The sequence below is a fragment of the Bubalus kerabau genome, chromosome 15, assembly GCF_029407905.1.
Source record: "Bubalus kerabau isolate K-KA32 ecotype Philippines breed swamp buffalo chromosome 15, PCC_UOA_SB_1v2, whole genome shotgun sequence".
Taxonomy (NCBI): domain Eukaryota; kingdom Metazoa; phylum Chordata; class Mammalia; order Artiodactyla; family Bovidae; genus Bubalus; species Bubalus kerabau.
In genome coordinates this window covers 23,892,281-23,919,882 of record NC_073638.1, presented here as the reverse complement: position 1 = coordinate 23,919,882, position 27,602 = coordinate 23,892,281, and the positions used below count along the sequence as shown (strand labels likewise).

The window sequence follows — 27,602 nt, the reverse complement described above, 5'->3', positions numbered from 1 at the left end:
GAATATTGTAAACATGCACACAATTAGAAAGAATAATATAATGAACCTCAATGTATCCATCACCCAGCTTTAACCATAATCAGCTTACAGTGGATTTTGTTTCATCTGTTCCATCTCATCAGATAAATCCCAGGCATCATATAATTTCAACTGTAAGTATCTCAAGTGTGTTTCTCTAAAAGATAAGGGCTCTAAAGCGATGAGCTGGAATGCCATTGCCACAGCTAAAACTTGTTATCAGTAACTCCTTCATATCATCCAAAATGTACTCTTTAAATATTCAGTTGTCTCATGAATGTCACAAAAAGTTGGTTTCTTTTGAATCAAGATTCCAGTAAGGTCCACACGTTGCAATTGGCTGATAGGCGTCTAAGTTTCTGTTATTATGAAGGCTCTCTCCCCACCCCCAGCTTTTTCTATTGTGTCCTTGCAATTTTATTTTGGAAGAAACCATACCATTTGTTCTGGTTCATTTTCCACAATCTGGATTTTGCTGATTGCATTCCTGTGGTGAAGTTTTACCCTCCATTCGTCTTTGAGATACGGACACCAAACAGCTATTTGCCTGGGAGTCCTGAAGTTATAGCTTGCTTGCCACCACACCCAACTCCCCCACCCCCATTCAGAAAGGGCTTTATCCTTTGTGGGAAAGAACTGTCCCTGGTGTCCCCTGAGCCAGCCTGCTGGGGCTGAAGGATGGGGGGAGTCGGGAGAGGGGCTTCCAGGCGGTCCCCAGCACATGACGGATGTGGGCTTTTATTTGGGGACGCCTTTTCATAAAGCAGAACAATTTTCTACCAGATAGCGAGGATTGTTTTTCATCCTTCTAGAGCAATAAGGTTCAGGATTTGTCTCCCTCTTGACTTTCAAGAGCGTGTTTTCTCAATTCTTTCCTGAAATTAAAGTAAAGGTCAAGGAGGCTGGTCTGAGGCCCGGTCGTCCTTCCTCTCCAGCTCCTGCTGGTGAGTTCGGCAGATAAGTGGGGTTCTGCCCCCTGGACTCGGGTGACCCAGCCCGGCCCCGGGGGTGAACTGAGCTCCACTTCCCAATTCTTTTCTTCATGGGGGAAGCTTGAGGAAGAAGAGGAAGGAAAACGGAAAACAGAGCCAGCCTGTGGACTGCCTTCTGACTTTAGACTTCCTGAGCAGCTTCTGGAGGTTTTGTCCCCACAGGGTCGGGACCCAGAACCCCACAACCTCTGCCCGGCTTCCCGCCTGCCCTTCTGCACGTGAGCTCCCCCAGGGATCGGCACTGCTGAGCGCTGAGAAGTTTTTTCATCAAAAGGCAGAGCAGGCAGAGAACGGTGCCGCCGCCCCCCACTCCCCACCCTCTCCCCACACTGAGTCACTCCAGCTAACAGTTAATTAATTTGTGACACTTTGACAGTTTGTGAGGAGACTTTTTTTTTTTTTTTACGGAGCCATCAAAATCCACAGAGACGGGGTTGTCAGGCAGAGATCCATTCCCGCGTGTACCCTTCTCTCTTCTGCTAGACATAGGGACCCTGGCCCAGCCCCCAGGAGACCTGAGGCGAGGCCACGACGCCCTCTCCCAGCACTTCAGACCCAGGGACACGCGGCCAGGCCCAGGGACGCTGGCCGCCTTGGGGAGAAGAGGAACCTCAGAGGGGAGGAGGCTGGTTGCGTTCTGCTCTGGTCTCCTGCTTTTACTCAGAGGCCCCCTTCCCCAGCTGTGGCAGCTGTGGGTGCCTCTCCCTGGCACCCCCCCACCCACTGCAGTTCCTCGGATGGGCTGGCCCTCAGCCGCGCCCTGCGTGCCCTGGGAAGGCTTTAGAGCTTCCGGCTGGTGCTCAGGGAGGAGCTGACTCCGGGCTACCGCCTTGGCCGGCTGTGACTTCACACCCACAGGGGGCGCTAGTCTGGTGCTGCCGCCAAACCCTGGGTCCCCAGGCCTTCCGGTAGACCAGAAGCCCTCCCCTCTAGCCTCTGTGTTCCCCTTCCACAGAATTCGAGTTATCTCCCCACCCACCTCCAGACACACCTACACTCACCTTCATGGGGTGTTCTCTTTTTTCTTTCAATGCTTCTTAACCTTGTATGACCATGGATGGCCTACATGGATGACTCCCCAACCATCTGGACATTTAACCCCAGCTACCTTGTGACTAGGACCCAGGGGGCCAGGGAGAGATCTCAAAGGAGGCTCCTGGGTACCCCTTTAGGAGAATCCAGGGGAGAAACAACAACCAGGGTAGAGAAAGACCAAGGGGCTGACTCCTTCACACCGGAGTGAAGCGCTACCTCCCACGGACGCCTCTCAGACATTTAAGGCGGACCTGCCGTAGCCAGGCGCCGTGTTGGGAGGCGAGAAAGCCACGCTGAGTCGAGACAGGTGTGAATCGTACACTGGTGAAACCCACACTTTGGCAAAAACAGACACCAAATAAATAATCAGACAAGTAACAGCTTAATTTTACCTGTGATAATGCCACCAAGGAGCATGTGCGCCAGGAGAGCTTGAAGTAACAGGACGGCTCTGTGCTGGAGCATCAGGGAGCCTTTCTGGGGAGGGGCTGCCCTGAAGGGTGAGAAGGACGAGGACCTGAGCCAGGAAGGGGTCCTGAGCCTGGGTGGGAGGGCTGAGCTGGGAAGGACAGGAGACACTGCAAGTTCAGTCTGAGGCTCTGGTGAACTCATGTTGAGTGAGCGAGTGTCCCAGGGTAGCTTCTGTTGGCTCTGAGGTGGGAGATGATGCCTGACCATGTGTAATTCCAGGGCAGAGTGGGACCTGCTCACCAACTTTAGAGGTGGGGTAACTGAAGGCCCTCAAAGGCCCACCCTCCTGGCTCCAGCTGGGTGAGACCAGACACAGTGGGACAGCAGGGATGGGAGGGCCTCCCCCAAGCTGTTGCACACACTCTAAGGAGCCCTGGGCAGTTCTCCCCACAGATAAGCAGTCTAAGTTCTGCTGCCGAGCTGCCCTGTGGGACTCTGGGTTGGGCCAGGGAAGCTTGAACACTTGGAGGAGCACTAGGGGGTGGGGTCAGTGTGGCTTCCCCTCCCCCTAGGCCACCGCAGATGGGTTTACCCACTAAACTTTTACCCAAACAAGGTTCCTTGTTTGTTATTGTTCAGTTGCTCTGTCACATCTAACTCTTGGCGGCTGCATGGACTGCAGCACACCAAGCTTCCTTGTCCTTCACTATCTCCTGGAGTTTGCTCAAACTCATGTCCATTGAGTTGATGATGCCATCCAACCATCTCGTCCTCTGTTGCCCCCCTTCTCCTCCTGCCCTCAATCTTTCCCAGCAGCAGAGTTTTTTCCAATGAGTCAGTTCTTCACATCAGGTGGCCAAAGTATTCAGTTTCAGCATCAGTCCTTCCAATGAATATTCAGGGTTGATTTCCTTTAGGATTGACTGGTTTGATCTCCTTGCAGTCCAAGGGACTCTGAACAGTCTTCTCCAGCACCACCATTCAAAAGCATCGATTCTTTGGGGCTCAGCCTTCTTAATGGCTCCTTATAGCAGTCCAGATCTGTCCCCCCACAAGCAGCACTGAGTTTCTGGGAGGAGGGAGGCAGCCACGTGGGCAGCCATGGAGAGAACCTAGGAATTTCTGGGAGCTGGACCTTGTCTGAGCCCCAGAGGGTCCCTCTCCAACAACTGCAGAAAAGCAACTGGGATTGTCTTCCAGCTGCTGCTGCCTGACAGACTCGCAGCCTCACCACCCAGCTCCCCTGTGCGTGTGGGCCTGGGATGCTGGGAAAGATGCTCAAGGCCAGGAGAGGCTGAGCCCCGGAGCAGCATTCATTCACCCATTGCACCAGCCCCACAACTCAGTCTCCGCTATTCTCCTCCCCAGTATGCCTCCATCTCCACTCCTCCTGCCCTCCCCCATTCCAAAGACTCTTCCCCACCAACCCACACCCTCCCCCAGCTCAGCAGCCTCTCTGCTCCTTAGCCTTTCCAGGTAAGACGGGAATGCACCTGTCAATGCTCCATGCCAGCCTTCCCAAGATCAGGGCGTGGAAGACTCTCAAGGCTGCCTGTCCTTGGGCCCTGGGCACCCCCTTCCCTGTGGAGGCTGCTCTCCAGGGTCAGTAAGTGAGGCCTTGTTCAGGGACTCTTCTTTTTCCTTTGGAGAAAGAAGGAATGGAGTTGGGGTGGGAGCTTCTCCCCCTCTTCCCCTCCCACCCTTCCTTCCCAGAGCTGCCTGAGGAGCTGGAGAAGTGCCCACCCCAAGTCACAGCCTGGACTCGGTCTGGAGGCGCAGAGGGTGACCTGAGTCACTGGGGTTGTGGGGAGGAGACCCCTTACCACTCACTCCCAGTTCCCACCCAGCGCCAGCAAGCTGCTTTTGAGATGCAAATGCGAAGCGCCTCCCGCCCCCCTTCTTTTTCATTGAAATGCTTCAAGTCTCAGAAAAGAGGGAAAAATGATGTGTTTAAGACAGCAGTGTCTCACCCGCCATCGAGCCCGGTAAGGAATTGTTAAATTTTAATTAGACAATTTGACTCCTTCAAATGCCAACCTCCCAGGGGAGGACGCAGCCGGGAAACAGGTTGCCGAGCGTTCCTCACCCCTTCCTCCCAGCCCGTGCCCTGGAGTTTCGCTGGTGGATGGAATCCAAACCAGAGATCAGGATCCTTGCCCCTCTCCTCCCCGACGCCTCCAGCTCTCCTCCAGGGTCCCAGGCACCCTAGCAGACTGACCCTGTTGCCCTCACCCTGCCGGGCTAAGGACCAGAGCGACCACTGCCTCTCCGTCCTTCCTGAGAGGAAAATACCAGGCTGAGGCATCAGCCTCGGACTGTGGAGCTTCAGAGGAGTTTTCCCTCTTCCGACAGACCTGTTAGAAGCTGTTTCTGTTTACAGGCTGGAAAGTGACCTGTAGCTCAGCCCTCCTCCCAGCTGCCCTGTCTGCCCATTTCCCACCCCTGGGCAGGGTGGGTCTGAGCCTGGTGGGCTGCTGGCCTGGGCCCTCTCAGTGGGCCAGTTCATCCCCAGGTGGCTGTCTGGGCTCATAGAGCACTTCTCAGCTTGAGAGCTAGCATATTTTCAAATTAGAGCACACACACAAAATGCTAACGGTCAGAAAGCAGGTAGTGTAATGGCAGAGGCCCTGGGGGCTGGACAAGCCCAGGTCCACAGTCCACTTGCCCTGATTGCCCCATGCAGCTCCATCCTCCTAGACATCTCCTGAGGAAGCTCTGCGTCGGAGACTCTGAAGACAGCAGGTATCACACCAGGCTGGAGTCAGACTGGCCGTTAGGGAGAACTTGACAGAGGGGTCCTGCCTGCCAACGCAGGAGACATAAGAGACGCAGGTTTGATCCCTGGGTTGAGAAGATCCCCTGGAGTAGGAAATGGCAACCCACTCTAGTATTCTTGCCCAGAGAATCCCATGGACAGAGGAGGCTACAATGCATGGGGTCGCAGAGAGTCAGACACAACTGAAGCGACATCGCATGCATGCACGATGGTGGGGTGCTGACCACCAGCGTGGATGATTCTGGAAGATCTTTCAGTAGGTCTTTGGCCTTCTACTAGGGGTGGGGCAGTGAGTCCTGAAGACACACGAGGCCCGGGTGAGCTCCAGCACTCTGACGGCCAGAGGCTTGCAGGCACCCACACAGATGGGTCTCCCCTCGCCCCTGGCTCCCTCCACTTCCCCCCACACTAAGGCAGTTAAGGAAGAAGAGCCCAGGTGATGCCAGAGCACACCTGGAAGCCTCTGCTAGTGAGGCTGGGGGTCAGGGCATGGTTGCCCCACCCTGTGGTTGCCCCACCCTGCAATTGCCCCTCTGCTGGTGAGGCTGGGGGTCAGGAGCAGTGGTTGCCCCACTCTGCTGCCCAGGTGAGGATGGTACTTAGGGGAAGAGGCCATGAGTGAGGCCTGGTATCTGCATGTGTCTTTGTCAGCTCGTTTGGGCTGCCTTCATAAAACACCCAGACTGGGGGGCTTCAACGCGAGAAATTACTTTTCTCATGGTTCTGGAGGCTGGGAATCTGGGACCAGGGGGCTAGGGTGGTCAGGCTGTGCTAAGAGCTCCTTTCCTGGCTGGTAGAGGGCTGCTCCTCACTGTGTGCTCACATGGCAGGGCGAAAGAGAGGTCAAGCTCTCTGGTGTTTTTCCTTATAAGGGCAGCCACCCCTACCCTCAAGCTTTCTTGTTGTCTCAGAGCCTGAGAAAGAATCTTGGCTAAGACTCTGCCTGCAATGCAGGAGACCCGGGTTCAATCCCTGGGTCGGGAAGATCCCTGGAGGAGGGCTTAGCAACCCACTCCAATATTTTTGCTGGGAAATCCCATGGACAGTGGAACCTGGCAGACTACAGTCCATGGGATCGCCAAGAGTCAGACATGACTGAGCTACTAACACACACATCCCTACCCTTATGAGGACCCTTACCCCCGTGACCTTCTCATGACCAAAGGCCTCATCTCCAAATAGGATCACACTGAGGGTTAGGACTTCATATGAGTTTTGTATGAACGCAGTTCAGTCCATTGCAGCAGGCTCAGATCATCCATCCCTCTCCCAGGAGACAGAACCAGATAGTTAACCCCACCAAGAGCTTAGAAGCAGCCATGACCATGCATGTGTTTGGAGTTCACTGAGTGACATTGATTGGGGACTGCAACTTGGAGCTTTTATGCATGTGGCAGGAGCCACCTGGGAGGAAGACGGAGGTGGCATGTGGAGGCTGGTGAGCAAGTTGATCATAGTCTCATAATCCCAAATCAAAATGCTTGTTCTGACAAAAAAAATTTTTTTTCAATAATTTGAGATCTTACTTATCTGAGGTCTTTTAACTGTAAAAATAATTCTCCTAGGGTTATACAAAAAGCCTAACTCTTTTTCAAAAAAGAGCAAGAAATGTGGACCATCCTGGCATATCCAGGGAGCCAGCTTTGTGTGGTATTTCCCACCTATAGGAGCCCCTGATCTCACCTGGCTGGTCTCACCTGGCTTCTCCAGACCCAGGGCCAGACCAGACTTACCTAGAGCTCTCCTCTCCCCCAACAGGCACAGGCTCTGACACAGATGAAGTTTGAGGGGCAGGGCAGGGGCAGGAATTGGAGGGGTGCCTCTGGAGTGAGAAAGACCATAGCCTGGCTTCTCCTTTGTTCTATCTTCTGACGGATGCCCCTGGAAGCCCTGGGCAAAAGGAAAAGAGGAAGGGCTGGGGCTGGAGCTGGAGCAGGGGGAGCCTGGGGACCAGCAGGTTTTCTTAGAAAATTCCTCCTGAGAAAATGCCAGCAGAGAAATGCCTGCAGGTCACTGTTTTATGCATTCTAAGATGCGGATCCTCTCCGACATTTTAAAGTCTCTGAAGTCATAATGCCTTTTACAATCAATGCCATCTAAGAGCTGTATTGGAGTTTGATGGCATTTCTTCTTTCCGAGTGGAACATAAGACAACGGTGCACTTTACTTTTAATTCTGTCTTAAAACCTAGGAAATATGGCAGTCTCCAGTGAGGAGCAAGTGGCCTGGGAGAGCTGGTCCTTCCAGGCCAGCTGCTACCCCATCCCAAGGGTCTTTCAGATTTATCCAGCAACCACAGTCTGGGAATACACTTTACCTTTTCTTTCCTTCACTCCTTCCCAAGCGCTCAACTGCTGCATCTCAGAATTTTCTCCTCGTCTAGTGCCCACTTTCCAAGGATGAGTGGCCATGTCACAGGAGGAGCCCAGCAGGTCCTCTGACCTTGATGGGCTGCATTTGGACAGCGCCTGTCACTTCATCTCTTGGGGGTCTTAGACTTGTTGTCTGATTGCTTGTTTCTTTGGATTATTTTGCTTGGTTTGTTTTCTCAAAGGTTTGATTTTTCCATGAGGGTTTACCTGTGCTGGCCACATATGCATCACCCTACTCAATCCTCACAACAAAAACTGCTGTCCCTATTTTGCAGATGGGAAAACTGAGGCTTAGGAAAGCCAAAAAATATGGCCAAGATGCCTGAGTTAGGAGAGCTACAGTTGGTATTTAACCCAGGTGTTCTGGTCTCCAGCTCCTATGTTATAGCAGTGTCTCTCGTGCCAATAAACCCCACCTGTGGGGGTGGATTTGCTGATGTCCAGATCCCAGATCAGTCTGAGAGCCAGCCAGGCAGCCCCTGTGGTTAAGAGATGTCAGTCCCGCCCCGATTAGGAAGGTTGCTGAGGACACAGAAGAAGCTGGAGCTCACTCTGAGCACTGGTTAGCAGGGTCTACAGGTAATTAGGCATGTTCCATACTTTCCATTTTTTTCTACAATGTAATTATGTTACATTTGTATCAGCAGAAAGCTACAAGAACAATTAAGAATAAATGTTCAATTTAAAAATTAAATGCATGAGGCCTTTCCAGCCTTTGGCAAGACTTACTCTGTGGAGTAACCAGCACCAAAGGGGAGTAAGTGTTACCCCCAGCCACCACCCCTGCCCCCCATTGCACCCATCAGTACTCACATTTGCCATCAAAATTGCACCCATAATGTACGTCTCAGTTGAAGTTCTCCCCTCTCCAGGAAGCCTTCTGTGAACACTCCAGCTGTGCCCACACACACATGCTCCCTGGGGCCTGAGCATCACTGTATCCCCAGTAGATCTGCATGTTGCCCTCCTCCTCTGTCTGCCTTCTGGAGACCAGAGTGTAACACCCATGATATTCTTGGGTTGCATCTCCCCTGTGTCACTTGTTGATCTGATGGGTTACATTTCAAGTGTGGAGGGGTTTTCTTCCCAGTTGGACTCACCCTTTGATTCAGTTCTGCAAACATCTGTTAAACACTTACTGTCTGTCAGTCATATCATTAAGAGTCAGAAGGGAAAAGCAAGATAGTATGCTTTTTGTTTATCCCACGAATAAGATGGGCATGAGCAAGATATGGTGTAACCCTGGAGATGCTTATACACACACAAATGAACCAAACAGACACATGAATGGAGAATGCTCCAGAACAGAACCATGAGGCAATGCCTTGGGAGCCCCCAGGAAGGAGGGAGATGGTCCAACCAGGAGAACTTGGGACAGATTCCAGGACAGGAGGATTCTGGGAGGGGCTTGCTTTGAAAGACATGTAGGACTAGCCAGTAGGGGCAAGGGAAAGAAGTTTTCCAGGTACTTTTCTGATTCGTAGAGTGAGGATGAGAACTACAAGCCTTAGAGGTTATTTTGAGGGTAAATGAGATAATATATCTAAAAAAGAAAAAAACTTGGCAAACGATCACATCCTTTGCAGGTAGATGAAGCTGTCATCATATGTAGGGTCAGAATCGTGCTGCAGAAATGAAAGTCTGGTTGGGCATGGAGAATGGGTGGGATGGGAGGGACAGGGGGCTGAGAGTCCCCAGCAGATGCCGCCAGTTCTACAGAGGAAGGAACCAAAGAGGTGGGAGCAGGGCAGAGGCGCAGTCAGGATGGTGGGGGAAGGGAGTGTGTCTCTGACTTCTCAGGCCCCTGACAGTGCTCGGCACAGTGCTTTCTGCCCGGCAAGCTCGATAGATGCTGATGGAGTAAATGAACGGTGGGAGCAGCCCCTGCTGCCTGATCAATACAGACATGCAGGTTTCCTGCTGTGGCCTCCAAATGGGAAGAGGAGCCAGTGGGCTTTGCAGAGGGCAGCTTCCACGTGACACAGTGCTTTGCTCCCTTGGAACTGGAAGACTTGTTGCAAGGGTGGCATTCCATGTCACTCCTCATGGAATTAGGCATTTTGCTTTCCTCTAAGAGGCTCCGGAGTGGCAGTGCTGGGTTGGACATCATCTACACTCCTCTGCTGAGAGCTGGCAGAGCAGATGTGTTAGCGAGGTGAAGATGGGCAGACCCTTCTCTGGGGCTCCCCTCTGACACGTCGAGGCTGGTGTGCCCTCCTCCCTGATTTGGATATAGTACCATGTTCAGATCGATTGGAATAAACTGCTGGATTTCAAACCCATTCGGGTAGCAAAACCACCTGGAAGTTGTGGAGCTCTGTATGGAATGCCTTGAAGTACTGTTCATTTAGTTCCATTGTGTGAAATAGGAACACTTTTGTTGGCAAGAGAGCCAACTGTATTATGTGTGCATTATGTTTCAATCACAACCAAAACACAGGCTGTCAAGCTCATCCATGCCTGCTGCCTCTGAGCCCCTCCGCTTTCTTTTTTCAGGAAGAAGCATCTCCAAGCCTCTCAGAGCCCAATACAGAAATCTGAAGTTATCCTCGTCTCCTTCTTTCCCGGCTTGACTACCCCCACTCCCACCCCACATCTATCCAGTGATCAAATTCCATGAAATCGACAGGTTAGCTACTGACTCTGAACATGTCTCTCCGTGTTCATCCCCGCACCACCATTCAGAGGACCACCATCTCTTATCTGAATTGCAGGCACAACCTCACTTCCTGCTAACATCCCCGCTGGCTGCACAGTCCGCAACTTTTCCTAAAAACGAATCCAATGGAGTCATTCCTCTGTACCTGGACTTTCAGGGACTCCAAGCTTATAAGACCCATTCTGCCCCATGAACAGCCCTCTGGTTTAATTTTCCCCAGCTTCTCCATCATGCTTTACAGTTTTAGCCAAACAGAATTGATTGCTATTTGGGACCACATTGTGTTCCCTCTGGCTGAGACATAGCCCCTGGACTCAGTTACCTGGCTCACTCCTCTGTCTACTTCATCTCCAATGACGCCTCCCTCAGGAAGTCTTTTCCCTCTGAGATGAGATGCCCATTTCTCAGGGCTCTCAATGCACAAAGGCACTCACCAGCTCTTCCTGGGGTCCCTGCAGCCTCCCAGCTGGTGACCTGCCTCTCCACTTAGCAGCACCCTTCTATTCTCTGCACGGCAGTCAGCCTCTTCTCTCTGAAAGGCAAATCTCATCATGTGGCTCCTGCTGCCCTTGAGGTCAAGTCTAAACTCCTGGAGTGATTTTTAAAACCTTCTAGGATCAAGCCCATTGCAGCCTCCAGTTCAACTCACTCCAAACTCTCTGCACTCCAGCTGCCCCAGATCCCCCGCTATCCCTCTCACATGGCACCCACTCTCCACCTCCATCATTTGCTTACCTGCTTCCTATGTCTGGACCCTTCCCCTGGCTCCCAACTGTTTACCTGGCGACACCCTGCAGGTGTCTGTTGAACATCACTTCCTCAGGAAAGCCTTCTTTGAATCCCTAAACTAGGTTGTGTCTCTCTCCTCATTCCATTTTCTAACGCCCACCACTCAGACATTTAATTGCTTGGTTAATTGGCTATTGTTCCTTGTATATTTTTTTCCTGCCTGTTTCTGGCATTATACAGAACAATGTTCAATAAGCAATTACAGAATCAAGAGGGAATGAATGCATATTTCTGTTCTTACCACTAGAAGCTAGATCTCCTCGTGGATTTGTGTGGGGCAAGGGATATGCTTAATTGTTTGTTGAATAAGTAGGTGAATAAATGATCAGCTCTTTTCAAGCTCATTGATTTTATTATACTTTAAAAAATGGTACCTTCTCATTTGTTTTACCATCAGCAAGAACCTGCTAGCAGAAGAATGGCAGCAGGCTGCAAAATTTCAAGAAAATTTGGGGATGCAAACTTAAAATCCTGAGGCTGGAGAATTCTCTTGTAACCTCCAGTGGTGGGTGTTAGCCCCGAGCCTCCCATGGGTAACAGCATGCTTTGGGAGGTCCTCCTGCTCACTCCCTGTGTCTGTTTCTCCTGGCCAGAGCCTGGCCACCCAGTGGCCCTGCTGCCCCCATGGATCCGCTGAACCTGTCCTGGTATGATGATGATCCAGAGAGCCGGAACTGGAGCCGGCCCTTCAATGGGTCCGAAGGGAAGGCTGACAGGCCCCACTACAACTACTATGCCATGCTGCTCACCCTGCTCATCTTCGTCATCGTCTTTGGCAACGTGCTGGTGTGCATGGCTGTGTCCCGCGAGAAGGCGCTGCAGACCACCACCAACTACCTGATCGTCAGCCTCGCTGTGGCTGACCTCCTGGTGGCCACGCTGGTCATGCCCTGGGTGGTCTACCTGGAGGTAGGTCTAGGCCCCCGCAGTGCTCTGGCACCTCCCCTGGAGACGCTCCTCACTGGTTCCCATTCAGTGAGGAGTCCAGGCTCCTCACTGGTACCCCTCAAGACTGTGCCTTCTCAGGAAGGCCCTCTCTCCACTCTGGGCTCAGTCTCACAAAAATGGGTGGATTGTCTCCTTAACAGTCCTGACTACGGGTTATAAGGCGCTTACTAAGTAAATGCCAGGGGCTTCTCAGGTGGTGCTAGGGGTAAACAACCTGCCTGCCAGTGCAGAAGATGTAAGCGATGCAGGTTCGATCCTTGGGTCGGGAAGATCCCCTGGAGAAGGGAATGGCACCCCACTCCTGTCTTCTTGCCTGGGGAATCCCATGCACAGAGCAGCCTGGCGGGCTGCAGTCCATGGGGTTGCACAGAGTTGGACATAACCGAAGCATGCATGTGCTAAGTGTCAGGCCTTGTGTTAGTCCTTCAAAGACAGCATCTTCCCACTGAGTCCTCACAGCATCTTCTAGATGGTGAGCTGGATGGTCAGAGAAGTTAGGTGACTTCTCCAGCTTCACACGGTGACTGGAGCCGGGGCCCCAGTGTCGGTTCATTAGGTCTCGTGGAGAATGAGAGTCATTGATGAGGATCCCTGAGGACGGCAGAGGCTTGTGCTCCCAGGCCTGACGTCTTCACCCCTCTCCCCCTGACTTCAGAATGGGGGCTGCAGCTCCACACTCTCCTCTCTGCCTCCCCACCCCACCTTGTGTCTGGGACCTCGAGGTTGAGGTGTCTGTCAACTGCACCCCAGCTCCTTTCTTCAGGAAGGACCATGCAGTGACCCACTGCTAGGCTGGGGACAGAGCCCACCCAGCCTGAAGCCCCCACTGTGGGCCAGGAGCTACCAGGCTCTTTACAGACCCACTCTTAGCAAATACTCCTGCTGCTCCTGAGTTGATACCATTCTTCGCACTTTAAGGAAGGGGAAACAGAAGCTGTGAGAAGTTGCCTGTCTGTATCCAGATCACGCAGCAAAGGGAGAAACCTCTGGGATTCCCAAAGTGGGGACCCGCCTCCAGGAGGACACACTCTAGAGGTGACAGGTAGATGAGGGGGGGACTAGGGGCCTGGAGTGGGCACAGGCTGGGTGCTCTTGTCTCTTCCTAGGGTTCTGGGGTGCTGTCTGGCTACATGGGAAACTGGACAGGTGTTCAGACACCAAGGTCACTAAGATCTCTGTGTTGTGACCTTCCTGACCTGGATGCGAGGGGAAATTACCTGTGTTGTAGAGGCAAGCCCCTGCCTGGGAGGGAAAGGCTTCCACCTTGCAAAGAAAACAAGAAACTGTTGTTGGTTGAGGTTGAGCGGAGGAGACATCAGGAGAAGAAGCAGAGGCGGGGAGGGGAGCTTGGTCCCTCTGTCTCCATGTCCCCAGGGCCTCCTGTTATCAGGACCACAGGGAGCTCTGGGCCAGCACTCCCCTGGTTTCCTCTGGCATGACCCAGACAGGTTGTAGCTTTCAAAGTGACTGGACTGTTAAGAGAGAACCAGCAAGAAACAAACAATAGAAACAACACAAGCTAAAAACACACAGGTACCAGGGGCCAGGCATCTGGTTCCTCCATGATGGCATGTTCACGGGGACCCTGAGCCTCGATCGGGCCCACGTCCTTTCTGAGGGCCTCCCCCTCCGGAATGCCTTTCTGTTTCTTGGGGCTATTCCCCTCCTGCTCCCTTGTAAAGGGGGTTCCCAGGCCACAGACAAGTAGGAAAAAAATGATGGGTGTCTGGCCAAGCAAGCGACTTCTCTGTGCTTGGTCTTCTCATCTACAGAATGAAGATCATCACAGTACTTACATCGTAAGCATTGTTTGAGAATCACGTGGGTTAATATATGAAGAGTGGTTAGAATGGCAGCAGGCACATAGTAAGCAGCGTGTGAGAGTAGCCATGCAACAGTGATGAAGATGAAGGTGATGATAGATCATTACCCCCCTCCACACACACACTGAAGGACCCTCCCCGTATCCAGGCAAAGAGACGCCCTCTTCCAGAGGAAGGCATGCTCTACCCAGGGCTCTGGGTGTGGGTTCTGGGGCTTTCAGACCCACCACCCCTACCTAGACCCTCTAAGGCAGGACCCAACGTGTGTGTTAGGGCACCTAGGAATCTGTAAGTCCTTCACACGGATATTTTAAACATTATCTGTTCACATTATTTTAAAGGTGAAGTTCAGTCTTTCAGGGGAGAGAGGAGAGTGGTAGTTCAGACAGCAGTACTCAAACTCTTCCATCAAAACAAGAGCTGGACAGTGGGCCTTGCTTGCATGACATCATCTCAGCTACTTATTGTCCCTAGAGAGTGTGGAGTCTCACCCTATGCCAATATCCTGTTAAAGCATCCTCTCAGCCTATACTGTGTTCTCTCTAGGAGATGCCCTGGTTGTCCAGAATTTTCCATCCGGTTCCATTTCCAGGGATGTTAAATCCTCTGATAACATCAGCCGGCACCCGGCTAGGTGGGACTGGGTGTGCATCCTTTATTCTTCTCAGAATAAGGAAAGCACGCTGGTTTTGGGGTGAGAGGACCCAGTTCTGGTCTTGACCCTACCACTTTGCATCTGGAGAAGCTGAGAGAAGAGAGCCAGTTGCCAGCCCGTGCTGTTTTGGCCTCACAGTCCTTTGAAGGGAGGGTTTGCTGGGTGCATTTTCCAGAAGCGCAGATGTAACAGACTCAGATCACAGTCACTGACTTAGTCAACAGCCACGAGCATCCTCGGGGCTGGGGTCTGAGGCCCCAGCAGGGCCATTACAGTGGAGTCTGATGGAGATGACAAAGCCCGTTCTGCAGATCCCAGTCTCATGTGAGCAAGGACGTTGATGAACGTTGTCAAAGGTTCCGAGGAAACAGCCCCAGAGTGGGGCTAGCAGTTATAATCGCTCCTTTCCCACTTTATGCTTATCTAGTGCTTGTGCTTAGTCAGCCGTGTCCGACTCTGACCACACAGATTGTAGCCCACTAAGCTCCTCTATCCATGGAATTTTCCAGGCAAGAATACCATAGGAGTGGGTTGCCATTTCCTCCTCCAGGGGATCTTCCTGCTCCAGGAATCAAACCCGAGTCTCTTGCCTCTCCTGCATTGGTAGGCAGATATTTTACCACTGACGCCACCTGGAAAGCCCTGTTTATCTAAGGACTTTTTACGTAATTGTCTCCTCTTCTGACAAACTAGATGGTCCCTTCCAAGGCAGCTCAGGAGAGAGCATAGGATGTGCTGCCCCAAAAAACTTGCTTCAAATCCCAGCCCTGCTGCACATGATCTGGGTGTACTCCAGAGCTTCACCCCTCATCCAGGAGTGGGCGTAAGCAGCGCCCTCTTGTATGAGCTTTCAGTTCAGTTCAGTTCAGTTGCTCAGTCGTGTCCAACTCCATGAGCTTTAAGTTACAATAAATGAGGTAAAGTGCTTGCAGCAGATGTTCTATAAACAGTGGCTACTGACACACTTTCTTGAGCCTTTGATTCAGAAGCCCCAACCTGCGTTCTAGAGCAGCTGTTCCTGGGATCTTGCAGGAAGCCCCCCTCCCACTTCTTCTGTGCTCTGGGAAACCCTTTAGGGACAGGGGTTGAGAGCTCCCTAAAGACTTTGTCAGGATTGTTCACCGCTGTGCCCCAGAGCCTAGGACAGAGCTGGACACATAATAAGATGCTCAGTAAGTGTCTATTAGAAGTAAGGAAGGCAGGGAAGAGGGAAGGAAGTGAGGAGGATGGAGGAGATGACCCTGATATCTCAGATCTAGGTTGCCAGGTGGGTGAGAGCAGCTTGGAAATACTGGTCCTACCCTAGGAGGATGTCAAGGTGGGGCACAGAGCCAGGTGTGCCTGGGACTCTCCCAGGGGTGCCTTAAAGGTAGACTCTGTTGATGCCAGGGAAGCTCCTCCTATCCCACACCCCCAACCCTGGCCACGTGGCTGCCTGGCCAGCACTTAGATACCCTTGCCTCACGTGAGCCCCAGAGACGGCAGTGCCACACAAGAGGCTTCCTGTCTTCCAGGAAAAGCTACAGTTCCCTCCATGCACTGCCCATCACTGTCCTTATGCCAGCAATTGGCTTTATGCCTGTGAGCAGCTAAGAGGGCAGCACCGAGAATGAGCTTTGTAACTAGCCCTGCTGTGCCCCACAGAATGGCTACTGCTCTGCTCCCATCACCAGGACGGGCTTTCCTGCTCCTCTTTCTCCAGTAGGTAGTGGCCCAAGTTGTATCTCCCTGTCTTGACTCTTGTCCCCAGGGATGGGGCTGCTCCAAGCTTCCACAGCTGCCAGGGTAGCCTGCTAAGTGAGCGTGTGTGTCTGTATGTGTAAAGGGGAGTTGTGGGGTGGGGGTGTGCATGTGGGGTATGCGTGTATGTGTCAGGGGAAAGAAGGGTGAGAAATGCGTGTGTCATAAGCTGGACTCATGGTTCTGCACTGAACCAGGGATGATTTATTACACATCTCTAGCCCATTCTGTTCTTCCTAAAGCTTCCCCCTCTTTCATTCTCCATGTGCAGCAAGGAGCAGAAATGTCTTCACTGTTTCATAATCACCATTGCTCTTCACAGACACTTACTGACTCCCAGCTCTGTGTCATACCCATGCTGGGCACTTAAGGAGCAGCCCAGCCCACCACCCCGAGATACCTGAGCCAGGGCGAGTCCAGAAACTGAGCTGAAAGGCCTCGGGCGAGTCCCCTCCCTTTTCTGGGGCAGTTTCCCTATTGGTAACATGAGAGTCGTAAGGTATTCACACAAAGGTTTTACAGATGAAGGTTCAAAGCTGAAGCACTTGTATAATTTCATCATCTTTCTTCTCCCAAACTTCTTGGCACAGAGTGAGTGGCCTTACGTGTCTAGGAGGAGAGGTGACCCGGGCAAGGACCTCATTGACCCACGAGCACAACTCCCCATGGCTGCCCCTTTTCTCCCCAGGCTGGAGACCCATCACTGAGACCCATCAGACCTCAGCTGAGCCCATCACCCCAGGAGACCAAGCTCTGGTGCATGGGCCAGTATCCTCTGCTGTCCACCCACTATGTTGCTTTGTCTCCAGGTGGTGGGCGAGTGGAGATTCAGCAGGATTCACTGTGACATCTTCGTCACCCTGGACGTCATGATGTGCACAGCCAGCATCCTGAACCTGTGTGCCATCAGCATCGACAGGTGAGCCCAGCCAGGGCGGGAGAGGCGACCCAGACCATCCACCTTGCGGGCTGCCCTGCCTCTCCTGCAGGGTCAGGCTCTATCCATGATGCTGTATGGCTGGCTGTGTGCCTGAGTCCACGTGTTTGTATGCATGTGTGTGGGCCTATGTGTCTGGCTGGGAGAGGACAGACCCCATAAAGGGAGGTGTCTGTGGACAATAATGCGACCAAGCATCCCTGGACAGAGATCAGCATAGAAGAGAAAGTGCTTGACGTGACTGCAGGAGGTCCTATCTCTTCTTACTTACATGACCTTGGGCAGATTGTGGATGTTCTTAGAACCCGAGTTTCATTGTCTAGAAACCAAGACGATGACACCTGCCCATGTGTGACTCTACCGTCAGTTGAGCGTTTTCTGTCCTGCACAGGGCACCTGGCCAAGGGGACTCAGGCTGAGCTCACTTTGCTAAGTTCTACATTTGGAGCCTTTTACTAATTTGCACACACAAGTCATATGGGCTTCCAGAAGCCCTGGCTCTCTGCCCTTAACAGAATTCTTGGAAGATGAATGGAGCTGATGTCTGAGACGTGCTGAGCAGAACCATGTGTGGCATCATAAACAATTACCGTTGTTATTCTTTTCTGCTGAATGAGACCTAATCCTTGCTTTATGGGGCCCAGGTAGCAATCCATCAGTAAACACGTCTACCCTCCATGGGCCCAGCACAGGTGCAGCAGGTCCAGTTTCAAAGATGCAAAGACCCAGGCCATGGCCCCTCATGAAACCTAAAATCCAAGCAGGGAGACTGGAGTGGCAGACACAGTCTAGGATTGAATGGTAGCCTGTCAGTCATTAAGCACTTGATGAGCGTCACCAACTTCCTTGCTAAGTCCAGGACAGGAAAGGGTTGATTTAGGGTAAAGAGAAGGGGGACCAATTTTCCATCCTCCCAAAGAGGGGTGTCTCTGTGGAGTGAGGAGTCCCTTGGCCTGTGCCCCAGACTCAGGGGCCACACCCCGCGCCCTTGCAGGTACACAGCCGTGGCCATGCCCATGCTCTACAACACACGTTACAGCTCCAAGCGCCGAGTCACGGTCATGATCGCCATCGTCTGGGTCCTGTCCTTTACCATCTCCTGCCCGATGCTCTTCGGACTCAACAACACAGGTGAGTCCTGCCTCTGTCCCCCTGGGGCTCAGCTGGCCCCTGAGGGAGCTGAACCCTGGCATGGACATGGGTGGTGGCCCACCAAGAGCCTGTTCACCACCTTAGACTGAAGCCAGGCTGAGTCTCCTGGGTCAGGGTGACTCAGGTCTCCTGGATTGTTCCTGGTAAGGTCAGAGAGGAAAAATGGCTTGGAGCACAATGGTGTCGGGTGAAGAATGGGGATAATGTGTCAGGAGGATGCCTGGTGATTTTCAACTTTATTAAGTAGAAGCCAATCAGACAGCCTGGCAGACTGCATGTCTGTGCCTGTCTGCGTGTGTGCACCCAGGGTGGGAGGCTGCTGGGCCTCCATCACCCCTGATAATGAAGCTTCAGCCCCAAGGACTGGCCAAACTCAGGCTAGGCCTGAGCCACCTGGAGCAGAAAAGGTAGAAGAAAATAAGAGGCTAGCCCCTTGTGACCGGGTCCTGTGTGAGGCAGTCAGGAGCATCTTAGAGAAGGCACAACCGCCATGTGGGAGCCTCTGGGGGCTCATAATGCCTCACATAATGCCTTGCACATAATGCCAGCATGCCTTTGGAGACCATTACTGGACAGGACACAGGAAGACTCAAAAGCATGTGGTTCAAAATCTAAGAGTCATGGGAATTTCAAGAAGCAGGAATGGGGCTATACATGCTTGAATTAATCTGGAAAGGCCTTGGGAGACAGCACAGTCATCTGCTGCATCTGACAGGAAACGTGGAAAGCCAGTGGAACACAGGTTGAGTTCAGCAAAGAGGACCAAGTGGTCTTGTTCCTAAAATTAAAATGTGTCAGATCTCCCCCCGCAACACACAGGAAAAGCTAAAATAATAAGCTACTTTTTAAAAATTGTTTTCTCCCATTATTTTTTCCAAAAAAAACGTGGCTCCACTTGTGGGCTCATGGATGACAAAACCAATGACGAAGCAACGAGGGGTTATTAATGGAAACACTTGGAAGCAGCTTTTTGTTCATGGTTGTTTTTAATACTCTGATTTGCGTGTTTACATCTAAGGCTTCCAGGCCACCTTAGACATCGAGCAGTACTCTCTGTAAACATTGCTCCTTGGTGGCAGGCAGGTACTGTGGCCCCAGGTGGGGGGGCCTCGCTGACGCGCCCACCCCAGGGGCTTTCCTTCTTCCCTCCCCAGACCAGAACGAGTGCATCATCGCCAACCCCGCCTTCGTGGTCTACTCCTCCATCGTCTCCTTCTACGTGCCCTTCATCGTCACCCTGCTGGTCTACATCAAGATCTACATCGTCCTCCGCAGGCGGCGCAAGCGCGTCAACACCAAGCGCAGCAGCCGGGCTTTCCGGGCCAACCTGAAGGCCCCGCTCAAGGTCCCGAGACCCCCTCTCCCCCAATGTCTCTGCCTCACCGTGACCCGGGGGGCGGGGCAGGCTGGGGTCCAGGCTGAAGGAGCCAGGAGGAGGGCAGATTTCAGAGCTGGGACCTCAGTGGGCAACTTGAGTCTCCAGGACGGGGAGGTGGGGAGGGCGTGGAGAGTACCTAGGAGGAAACCTTTGTCTGAGCGCAGCAGTTCTTGCAACCGGCTTGCTCCTCTCCTTTGCTTTCCTTCCTCTTCCTTCGCTCACTCTAGCCTTCCATCTCCCTTTCTGTCTCTCTGACACCTTCATCCCATCTTCTTTCTTTTCTGTGCTCCGTCCTCTTCTGCTCAATTCTCCTTCTGCTCACCTGCTCTCACCTGCTTCCCTCCTCTGCCCCCTTTGCATTTCCACCCTTGTATCTTGTGACTTCTTCCTCCCCTCCCTCCCCACTCAACCCTTCCAGAGGAAGATGGTATGTAGGCACAGAAGGAATAAGAGCTTGGGGCTTAGACACATCATGTTCAAATCCTGGCACTGCTGCTTTTTTGCTGAGTGACCTTGGGCAAGTTGCTTAACCTCTCTGAGCCTCCGTCTTCTCATTTGTTAAGTGTGAATAAGAATAAAGATCTCACAGGGTGGTCTTGAGGATTTAGCGTGAGAGGGACTGGGCATGCCCGGTGGGGTGCCAGATCCTTAGCAGGTGCCACTTAGAAGTCAGAGTCCTGTTGTCCCTCCTCCTGCCCACCTCATCACGTCACAGTACCGACCTTCAACCTTGCCTCAGTTGCCTGCTCAGGCCCCACCCTCCTAATCTCTGCCTTTCTCTGAGCTCCCATGCCCAGCCTGACTACCCTGCATTGGGTTTCTGTCCCCACCCCCCTCCCCATCATGACCCATGTGCTGGCTCACTCCACAGGGCAACTGTACTCACCCCGAGGACATGAAACTCTGCACCGTTATCATGAAGTCTAATGGGAGTTTCCCAGTGAACAGGCGGAGAGTGGTAAGTGTTCAGGTCAGGGACCCAGAGCCCCGTCTGTCTACCTCCAGGGAAACGACCTGCCATGATTCTCAGAGACCTCACCAGCTGGTCCGAGGGATGAGCCCCTCCCAGGACCCCCACTTTGCCTCAGCTGAGGCCAAGCTCACCACACACACTCATAAGTAGGCGTGGAGCAGGACAGCTCAATTAATTCTACAGGGCACAAAGAATTACCCTTAGTGTAAGGAGGTGGATGGGAGAAAGTGCTTGGCCATATAACAATAATATTAATGGCTATGACCATTAATTGAACACCTACCATCTTTCTATTTTCTCATCAAATCCTCACAGCGACCCTGAGAGGTAAGTCTTATTGATTTTATGGATCTTCATTTTACAGAAGAGGAAACAGAGGCTCAGAGAGGTTAGGTAACTCACCCAAAGCTAAACAGTTAGCGAGAGAATGAATAGCTGAGCCCAGACCTAAGTGACTCTCTGAAACCCATGCCCATGTTCTTTTTATTTGCACATACCGCCTGACAGGCAGGTTTGGGGGCTGGAAGCTGGGAGCTCGTGGCAGGAGGGAGAGAGCAGAGCACTCGGGGCTCACAGTACAGTGCAGCCTGTAATTAGAGCCCAGAAACCCACAGTCCCCAGCAGATCCCAGGCTTTGCCCAGGGATAGTAGCACCGGGGTCCAAGCAGCAGATGTCCCTTCCCCCAGCATGAGCAGAGGATGGGGGCCAGGGAACACACGGAGACCTGTACACCGAGTCCAGGTCAGGTGTCTTCAGCAAGCAGGGCCCCCACTTGTCATCTGAGCAGTTGACGATCACCAGCAAAGGCAGGACTCCACGGAACGACTTGAGGGCAAGGATCAAGGCACAGTGAGGCTGCATTTGAGAAGCTCAGACTGAGACCCCAAAGCCTGGAATAAGGGGGCATGGGGAAGGACCTGGGGAGCTGTGAAGACCTGAGGTCAGGGCCCTCCAGATCAGCCCAGCAGGGAAGATGTGGGGATAGAGGGGTTCGCCCTCCGGCACGTCCAGCAGTCTAGCAGGAGTGAAGCTCACCTGTGAGTGCTGGTACAAGTGCCGGGGTAAGAAGAACAGGGTGCCCTCTCTGTGGTTAGAACATGAGCTCCTGGAGAGGCAGGCACTAAACGTCAATCACTAACTTACTCTCAGCATCCAGCTTGGCTCCTGGCACTCAGCTTGGCACTCAGCAAGTGTTGCTCAGCTCCTGGAAGAGAAGTGCCTGGGTATGAAGCCCCCACAGAGTGGTGGTGAGATCACTGAGGCTGCTTGAGGATTGCTCCAGGAAGGGGCTGGGGGTGACCTGGCAGGCGGAGGCTGCCGTGGGCCCTGGGTCCTGTACCCACAACAGCCCTTGCCTCCCAGTGACCATCCCCCTTGCCTCTCTGGCAGAGGGACCCTGGGATGCTTGCAGGGGTCTCCAGAGGAGATAAGGGAGCCTGGGTGAAGCCAGGTGAGGCCAGGGAGGCCAAGGCGAGGCTGGGTGGCCGAGGGCTGAGAGCTTGCCTGGCTCCACCCAGTGCTCTCTGCCTCTGTGCAGGACGCCGCCCGCCGAGCCCAGGAGCTAGAGATGGAGATGCTCTCCAGCACCAGCCCACCTGAGAGGACCCGATACAGCCCCATCCCCCCCAGCCACCACCAGCTGACCCTCCCCGACCCATCCCACCACGGCCTGCATAGCACACCCGACAGCCCCGCAAAGCCAGAGAAGAACGGGCATGCCAAAGACCACCCCAAGATTGCCAAGATCTTTGAGATCCAGTCCATGCCCAATGGCAAAACCCGGACCTCTCTCAAGACCATGAGCCGCAGGAAGCTCTCCCAGCAGAAGGAGAAGAAGGCCACCCAGATGCTCGCCATTGTTCTCGGTGAGTCGGCCCTGGCCCCTGGCCGCAGCCCGGCCCTGCCCAACCCCAGCAGGGCGACGGACCCAGCAATGTAGGCCCCCTTACCTGCCATCGCTCCCTAACCAGGGCTGGTAGGTCATAGGACTGGCACTTTTCAGGCACAGGTCAAACCCAATGACATACCTGACTAGGTAGATGCTATAATTATGCTCATTTTAAAGATGGGGAAATTGAGGTTCAGAGAGCTTGTGTCACTTGATCAAAGAGGATGCGTGATTTAAACTCAGGCAGCATTCTTGCCTGGAGAATCCCATGGACAGAAGAGCCTGGAGGGCTACAGTCCACAGGGTTGCAGAGTCGGGACACCAGTGAAGCAACTTAGCACACATGCAAACACGTGCTGATTCTAGAATCTGAACTTGACCAGTGTACCATGGTGGCTCTGAGAACCTAGTGACCCTGAGCAAGTCACTTCTCTCAGTCTCCTTGTTAGCAGAGTACACTACCTCTCAGGGTTGTTGTGGTCATCAAGTGATGCACGGTGGTGAAAGCATTTTACAACTTCAAGTCAGTACCCTGCACTGTTGTTAATGCTGCTATTGTTGAGGAATCAGGAAGTTTACTTGCCTCAACCAAGACCCAGTGGAACCAACGCTGTGAACAATTAAAGGGGCAGTGAGGAACCCTCCCCCCAACCCCCTACTCCCACAACCTCCCCCCTAACCGCCCCCTCGACCGAGATAAATGAGGGTGAACGAGACAAGGCTTTTGGGCGTGCGCACTGGTGCCTGGGCGGGGCTGCAGCAAGCGATCCGGGTCCAGGTCCCCCTGCCCCTCCCCCACCCCGTGCGCCCTCGGGCCCCGCCCTTCCCGGCCCCCGCGCAGGGCCCCCTGACCGCCGCCCTCTCCCGCAGGCGTGTTCATCATCTGCTGGCTGCCCTTCTTCATCACCCACATCCTGAACATACACTGTGACTGCAACATCCCGCCCGTGCTGTACAGCGCCTTCACGTGGCTGGGCTACGTCAACAGCGCCGTGAACCCCATCATCTACACCACCTTCAACATCGAGTTCCGCAAGGCCTTCCTGAAGATCCTACACTGCTGACCCTGCTGCCTACCTGCACAGCAGCCCGCCTCTCCCCTTCCCTGCCCCGCGGCCCCGCCTGGGGCCCCGGGAGCCGCGGGCAAGCGGGGCGCAGGGCAGTCTGGGCCATGTCCTCGCCCGCGGGCCCTGCAGTGTTAGCTTGGCTCCTGCCCTGCACCATCCGCGCACCTTGGAGCAGCGGGGAGGGGGGGGGGGGGCAGCGCTGGAGAGCGAGGCGCCACGGGTGGACCCCCGGGCTCAGGGGCAGCTCACGGGGGCCTCCGCCCACTCCCAGACCCTCTCTCTTTGGCACCAAAGACGCAGCTGCCTTCTCCGACCTTTCTCTGGGGCTCTGGGGCTCTGCGGCTGCGGGGCCAGTATCCAGGCTTGGAGGCCTGGTTTTTACAGGCCGTGCCGGCGCGGGCGGTGGGGAGGAGTGGACAGTCACAGCCACCCAGGGCCTACACCTGAGAAGCCAGAGCTCTGGCCACGGCCCCAGGCAGTGTCAGGCCTGGGAGACCCGCGTACACCCCAGGTCTGGATGGACCCCAGAGAAGCAGAAGCCCAAACTCCTCACCCCTTCTCCCACCTGGCCTGGCAGGAGCCGCTCAGTTATCCACAGCAGTGGTCCTGATCCACCTGCTCACCAGGAGGTTTCCATGCCCCTGAGATGGAGGATCCCGGGTCTCCAAGGGCCTGGGGCGGGGGTGGGGGTGGGGGTCCTGTGTGGACAGGACTCCCCCACCCCAAGCCCACTTTGCTGACTGACATGGGTACAGGCCTTCTCTTAGCAAATGCTGGGCCAGTGGGGGTTCTGGCAGAGAAGGCGGGCTCGTCACATCTGGGGCTGGGGTTGGAGGTGTCTGGGGCTGAGGTTGGAGGTGTCTGGGGTCCTTGGCAGGGGGCCTGCCACCCTCTGCCGCAAACCACTGTCCTTTTCTCTTCCTCTCACCTTTTCGCAGTCCTGTCCCCTTTCTCTGTTGCCTCTGCCTTAGAGGAGCCCACGGCTGAGCAGCTGCTGAGGGGAGAGGGGAAGCCTCTCCTCAGGCCCCACACTCTGTAACATCACTACACATGCTCCACACTAATAAAACTTTGACAAGAGTCCCCTCAAGGCTCCCTTGGGCGGGGGGTGCAATGTCCCCTCAGTCCTCCGCATCGCGTGCGGCCAGGGCTCTGCATGTGCGGGGCTGTGAGATGGAGAGACCCCAGGGTGGGGGGGGTGGGCCCTGACACTGTCAGAGGGACAGGACTGGGTGCTGGTGGGGAGGGGGGAGGAGCACAGGGGCTGTGCCGGGAGGACCAGGAGAAGAGGCACATGCCTGTGTGTGTCCCACTTATCCCAGCCCCTCCTTCCCAGTGGATCTGAGCGCTCAGTGCTGATGTGGGGTGGCCCTGAGCTTCAACTGTTGGCCAGGATGGCAGGCAGAACATTTCCAGTGGGAATCATGTGGCATCCCCAGGGCTCCCTAATCACCAGAGCCACAGGGCAAGCCAGGCTGCCCCCTGCCCTTCGCCTCCTCTTTCCAGGTCCGAGCACCTCCGCAGGCCCAGGCTTCAGCCCTGCTCACCCACCAGGGCAGACGAGGCTTCTGGAAACAGTGGCCTTCGAGGTGCAGCCCTGCCCGGGTCCGTATCTGCCCCTTGCCCTGTCTGGTATCAGGACCCACTTACTGCGCGACGTGGCCTCGTGTCCTCCTGCCTCCTGGCCTCCAGACCGGTCACAGCTCCGAGCCTTCTGGGGCCACGACTCGGCACTGACACAACAACAGAAGTTTGGCTTTTTTAAAAATGAAATATAAAATCAAGCCGGTGAAGGAGGAATATTCTTACCACCTTGAGAATAACAGCAGTGGTAACAAACAGGGTGCTGGCTCCCACGGGCTCAGGCTCCTGGGAGCTGTCAGGGCGTAATTTGCATGCTAAATACAATATTTTTAGCACCAAAAGTTTGGAGCACTTGACTTGCCCTGAACACTTAATTATGGACTTTGATCTTCTCCCTGAACCTGAACATAGTGCTAAGCCCTGGGAGAGGCTCCTGTCCCCAGAACACCCGATGCCAGAAGATGGGCAGAGCAGGCTGCGAGTCTAGCTCAGGGGAGGGGCTAGCTCAGCTTGATAACCCAGCTACCCCCTCTTGGGAAAGGCATTAGGCCCCCAAGGAGGCTAGCACCCCCAGGGACCTCTCAGCTCTTACACAGCCCGGAGTCCAGGCACATGCACGAGGGCACGTGCATGCACACACATGTGTGCAGACACATGCGCACACACACATGCACACACAGAGTCTATAAATGATCTTGACCTGGAACGGGAGCTTAAAGACTCCTGTTAGCATTAGAAATCTTAGGGGGTCACACAGGGTAGAAGAGACGACAAAAGGATGGAGAGAGAAAGAGAGGAAGAGAGAGGAGGGAGGGAGGGAGGGAGGAAAGAGGAAGGGAGGGAAGGTAGCCCGAGAGCAGGTTGGGAAGAGCACTGACAGGAGAAGAGGGGAAGAGGGCAGGCAGGGGTGGGAGGCGGGGCAGGGAAAGCTGCCCACAGCTGTCACGAAGCTTCGAGTCTTTGTGCCAGACAGCAGATTGACAGCTGGAGTGGGCAGGGGGAGGGCTGGGCTCCACCTCCTCCCCCCCTCAGTGCTTCGGGGGCAAAGGGATGGCGGGGGACCCAGGGACACCAAGGTGGAAGGGGGTGGCCCAGGCTCTGGCTGTCTCCCCAGAGGGCCCAACAGCCCACGTTTGCCCCGATCAGCGAGGGCAGAAGGGAGCCCCAGGCTGGGCATAGCAGCCCTCTGATTTTCTCTTTCCTGTCCATTCTCCTGTGTTTCTGCCTCCATGCCCGTCTTTGTCTGTAGAATGCCTTTTAATCAAAGGATCATTGATCTGCCTTTATGGAACACGGAGTCTGCACCCCAGGTGCCCACCACCAGCATGCAGCCAGGAAGCACCACTTAAGGGAGGAGCCTTCCTGGTCAGGCACGGTGGGGCGCCGTGCAGCCATCCTCTCAGATGTCTGCTTGTGGCCACAAGTCGCCAAAGCTTCGGTCCCTTATTCATCCCCTGCTGGGCTCTGGAGAGGTTCCAGGTGGCCGCAGGCTCAGATGTCCCAGGAATTGAGAAGGCAGTAGTGCAGGATAAACTGCATCCATTCATCCATCCATCCACCCAGCATGGTCTTACTGGGTGAATATTCACTGAGCAACTGTTTATGGTACTCCAGACCCTAAGCGAAGCGCTAGGAATGAGCAGTGAAGAAGGGGGTTACCATCCCTGCTTTTCTGGAGTTCACAATCCAGTGGACGTCAGGCGTTAGCCCAATACTCACACGACAGTGGTGAAAGCTCTGGGCAGAGTCCTGGCTGCGTGCGGCGACCATTGTCATGGGCACGCGATGCCCAGCCCCATGGCGCTCTTTACCTAGATGACGAGGGTGACTCAGGAGGTAGCAGCCCCAGCGTGGCTTGACCTGGGAGCAAATAGGTAGGGACCTGGGGAGGGCAGGAAGTCTGATGGCAGAGGACTTCCTCGATGGTGGGGCAGAGGCCCCTGGAAGCGACTGCACGTTCTGCTCCGGGTGGGCTCAGAACAGGCAGTCAGCTGCCTGCACCCAGGGGCTTTGAGGACTGGCATGCTTTGGGGGTCTTGCCAGGGTGCCCACCTATCTTGGTTGCCTTCCCACATCACCCCTATCCTGGGGAGGTGTGGCCCAGCCTGTGGCCCCCTGCCTCTCTGCCCTCCTGGGCCCAGGACCCAGGCTGTGTCCGTGGTGTTAGCAGACACCTCTGCCTCCCATGCCATCCTGTCCTCCTTGTGACCCCTGGTGGTCAGCCCATATGACCCCCCCCCATTACAGAGGAGAGACCTTTCAAGTAGGGATGGTGGTTGTCAGGTGTCAAGGCTGGCTTTTGAGCCCAGGCCTTACAAATATGCATCTGATGTTATTCATCCAGCCCCTTCCCTGACCAGCCCTGAGTAAAGTTAGGAGAGGGCACTGTAGTCAGGAAAAAAAT

At 54.2% G+C, this 27,602-nt stretch overlaps 1 protein-coding gene across 1 annotated transcript; it reads left to right on the top strand.

Annotated features, from left to right (window-relative positions):
* DRD2 (dopamine receptor D2) lies at window positions 1-23,611 on the top strand. Its single transcript, XM_055547428.1, has 8 exons — window positions 1-152; window positions 11,646-11,961; window positions 17,028-17,137; window positions 18,150-18,286; window positions 19,462-19,652; window positions 20,557-20,643; window positions 22,197-22,524; window positions 23,418-23,611. The coding sequence occupies exons 2-8, from the start codon at window positions 11,677-11,679 to the stop codon at window positions 23,609-23,611; spliced, it is 1,332 nt and encodes a 443-aa protein (XP_055403403.1). The 5' UTR covers window positions 1-152; window positions 11,646-11,676.
* Window positions 23,612-27,602: the final 3,991 nt, after the last annotated feature.

Excerpts from the sequence above, each read along its gene's own strand:
- DRD2 (XM_055547428.1), top strand. The coding sequence starts at position 11,677 with ATGGATCCGCTGAACCTGTCCTGGTATGATGATGATCCAGAGAGCCGG. Across the intron at positions 18,287-19,461 it reads CTTCGGACTCAACAACACAG|ACCAGAACGAGTGCATCATC; the intron begins GTGAGTCCTGCC and ends TTCCCTCCCCAG. Across the intron at positions 19,653-20,556 it reads ACCTGAAGGCCCCGCTCAAG|GGCAACTGTACTCACCCCGA; the intron begins GTCCCGAGACCC and ends CTCACTCCACAG.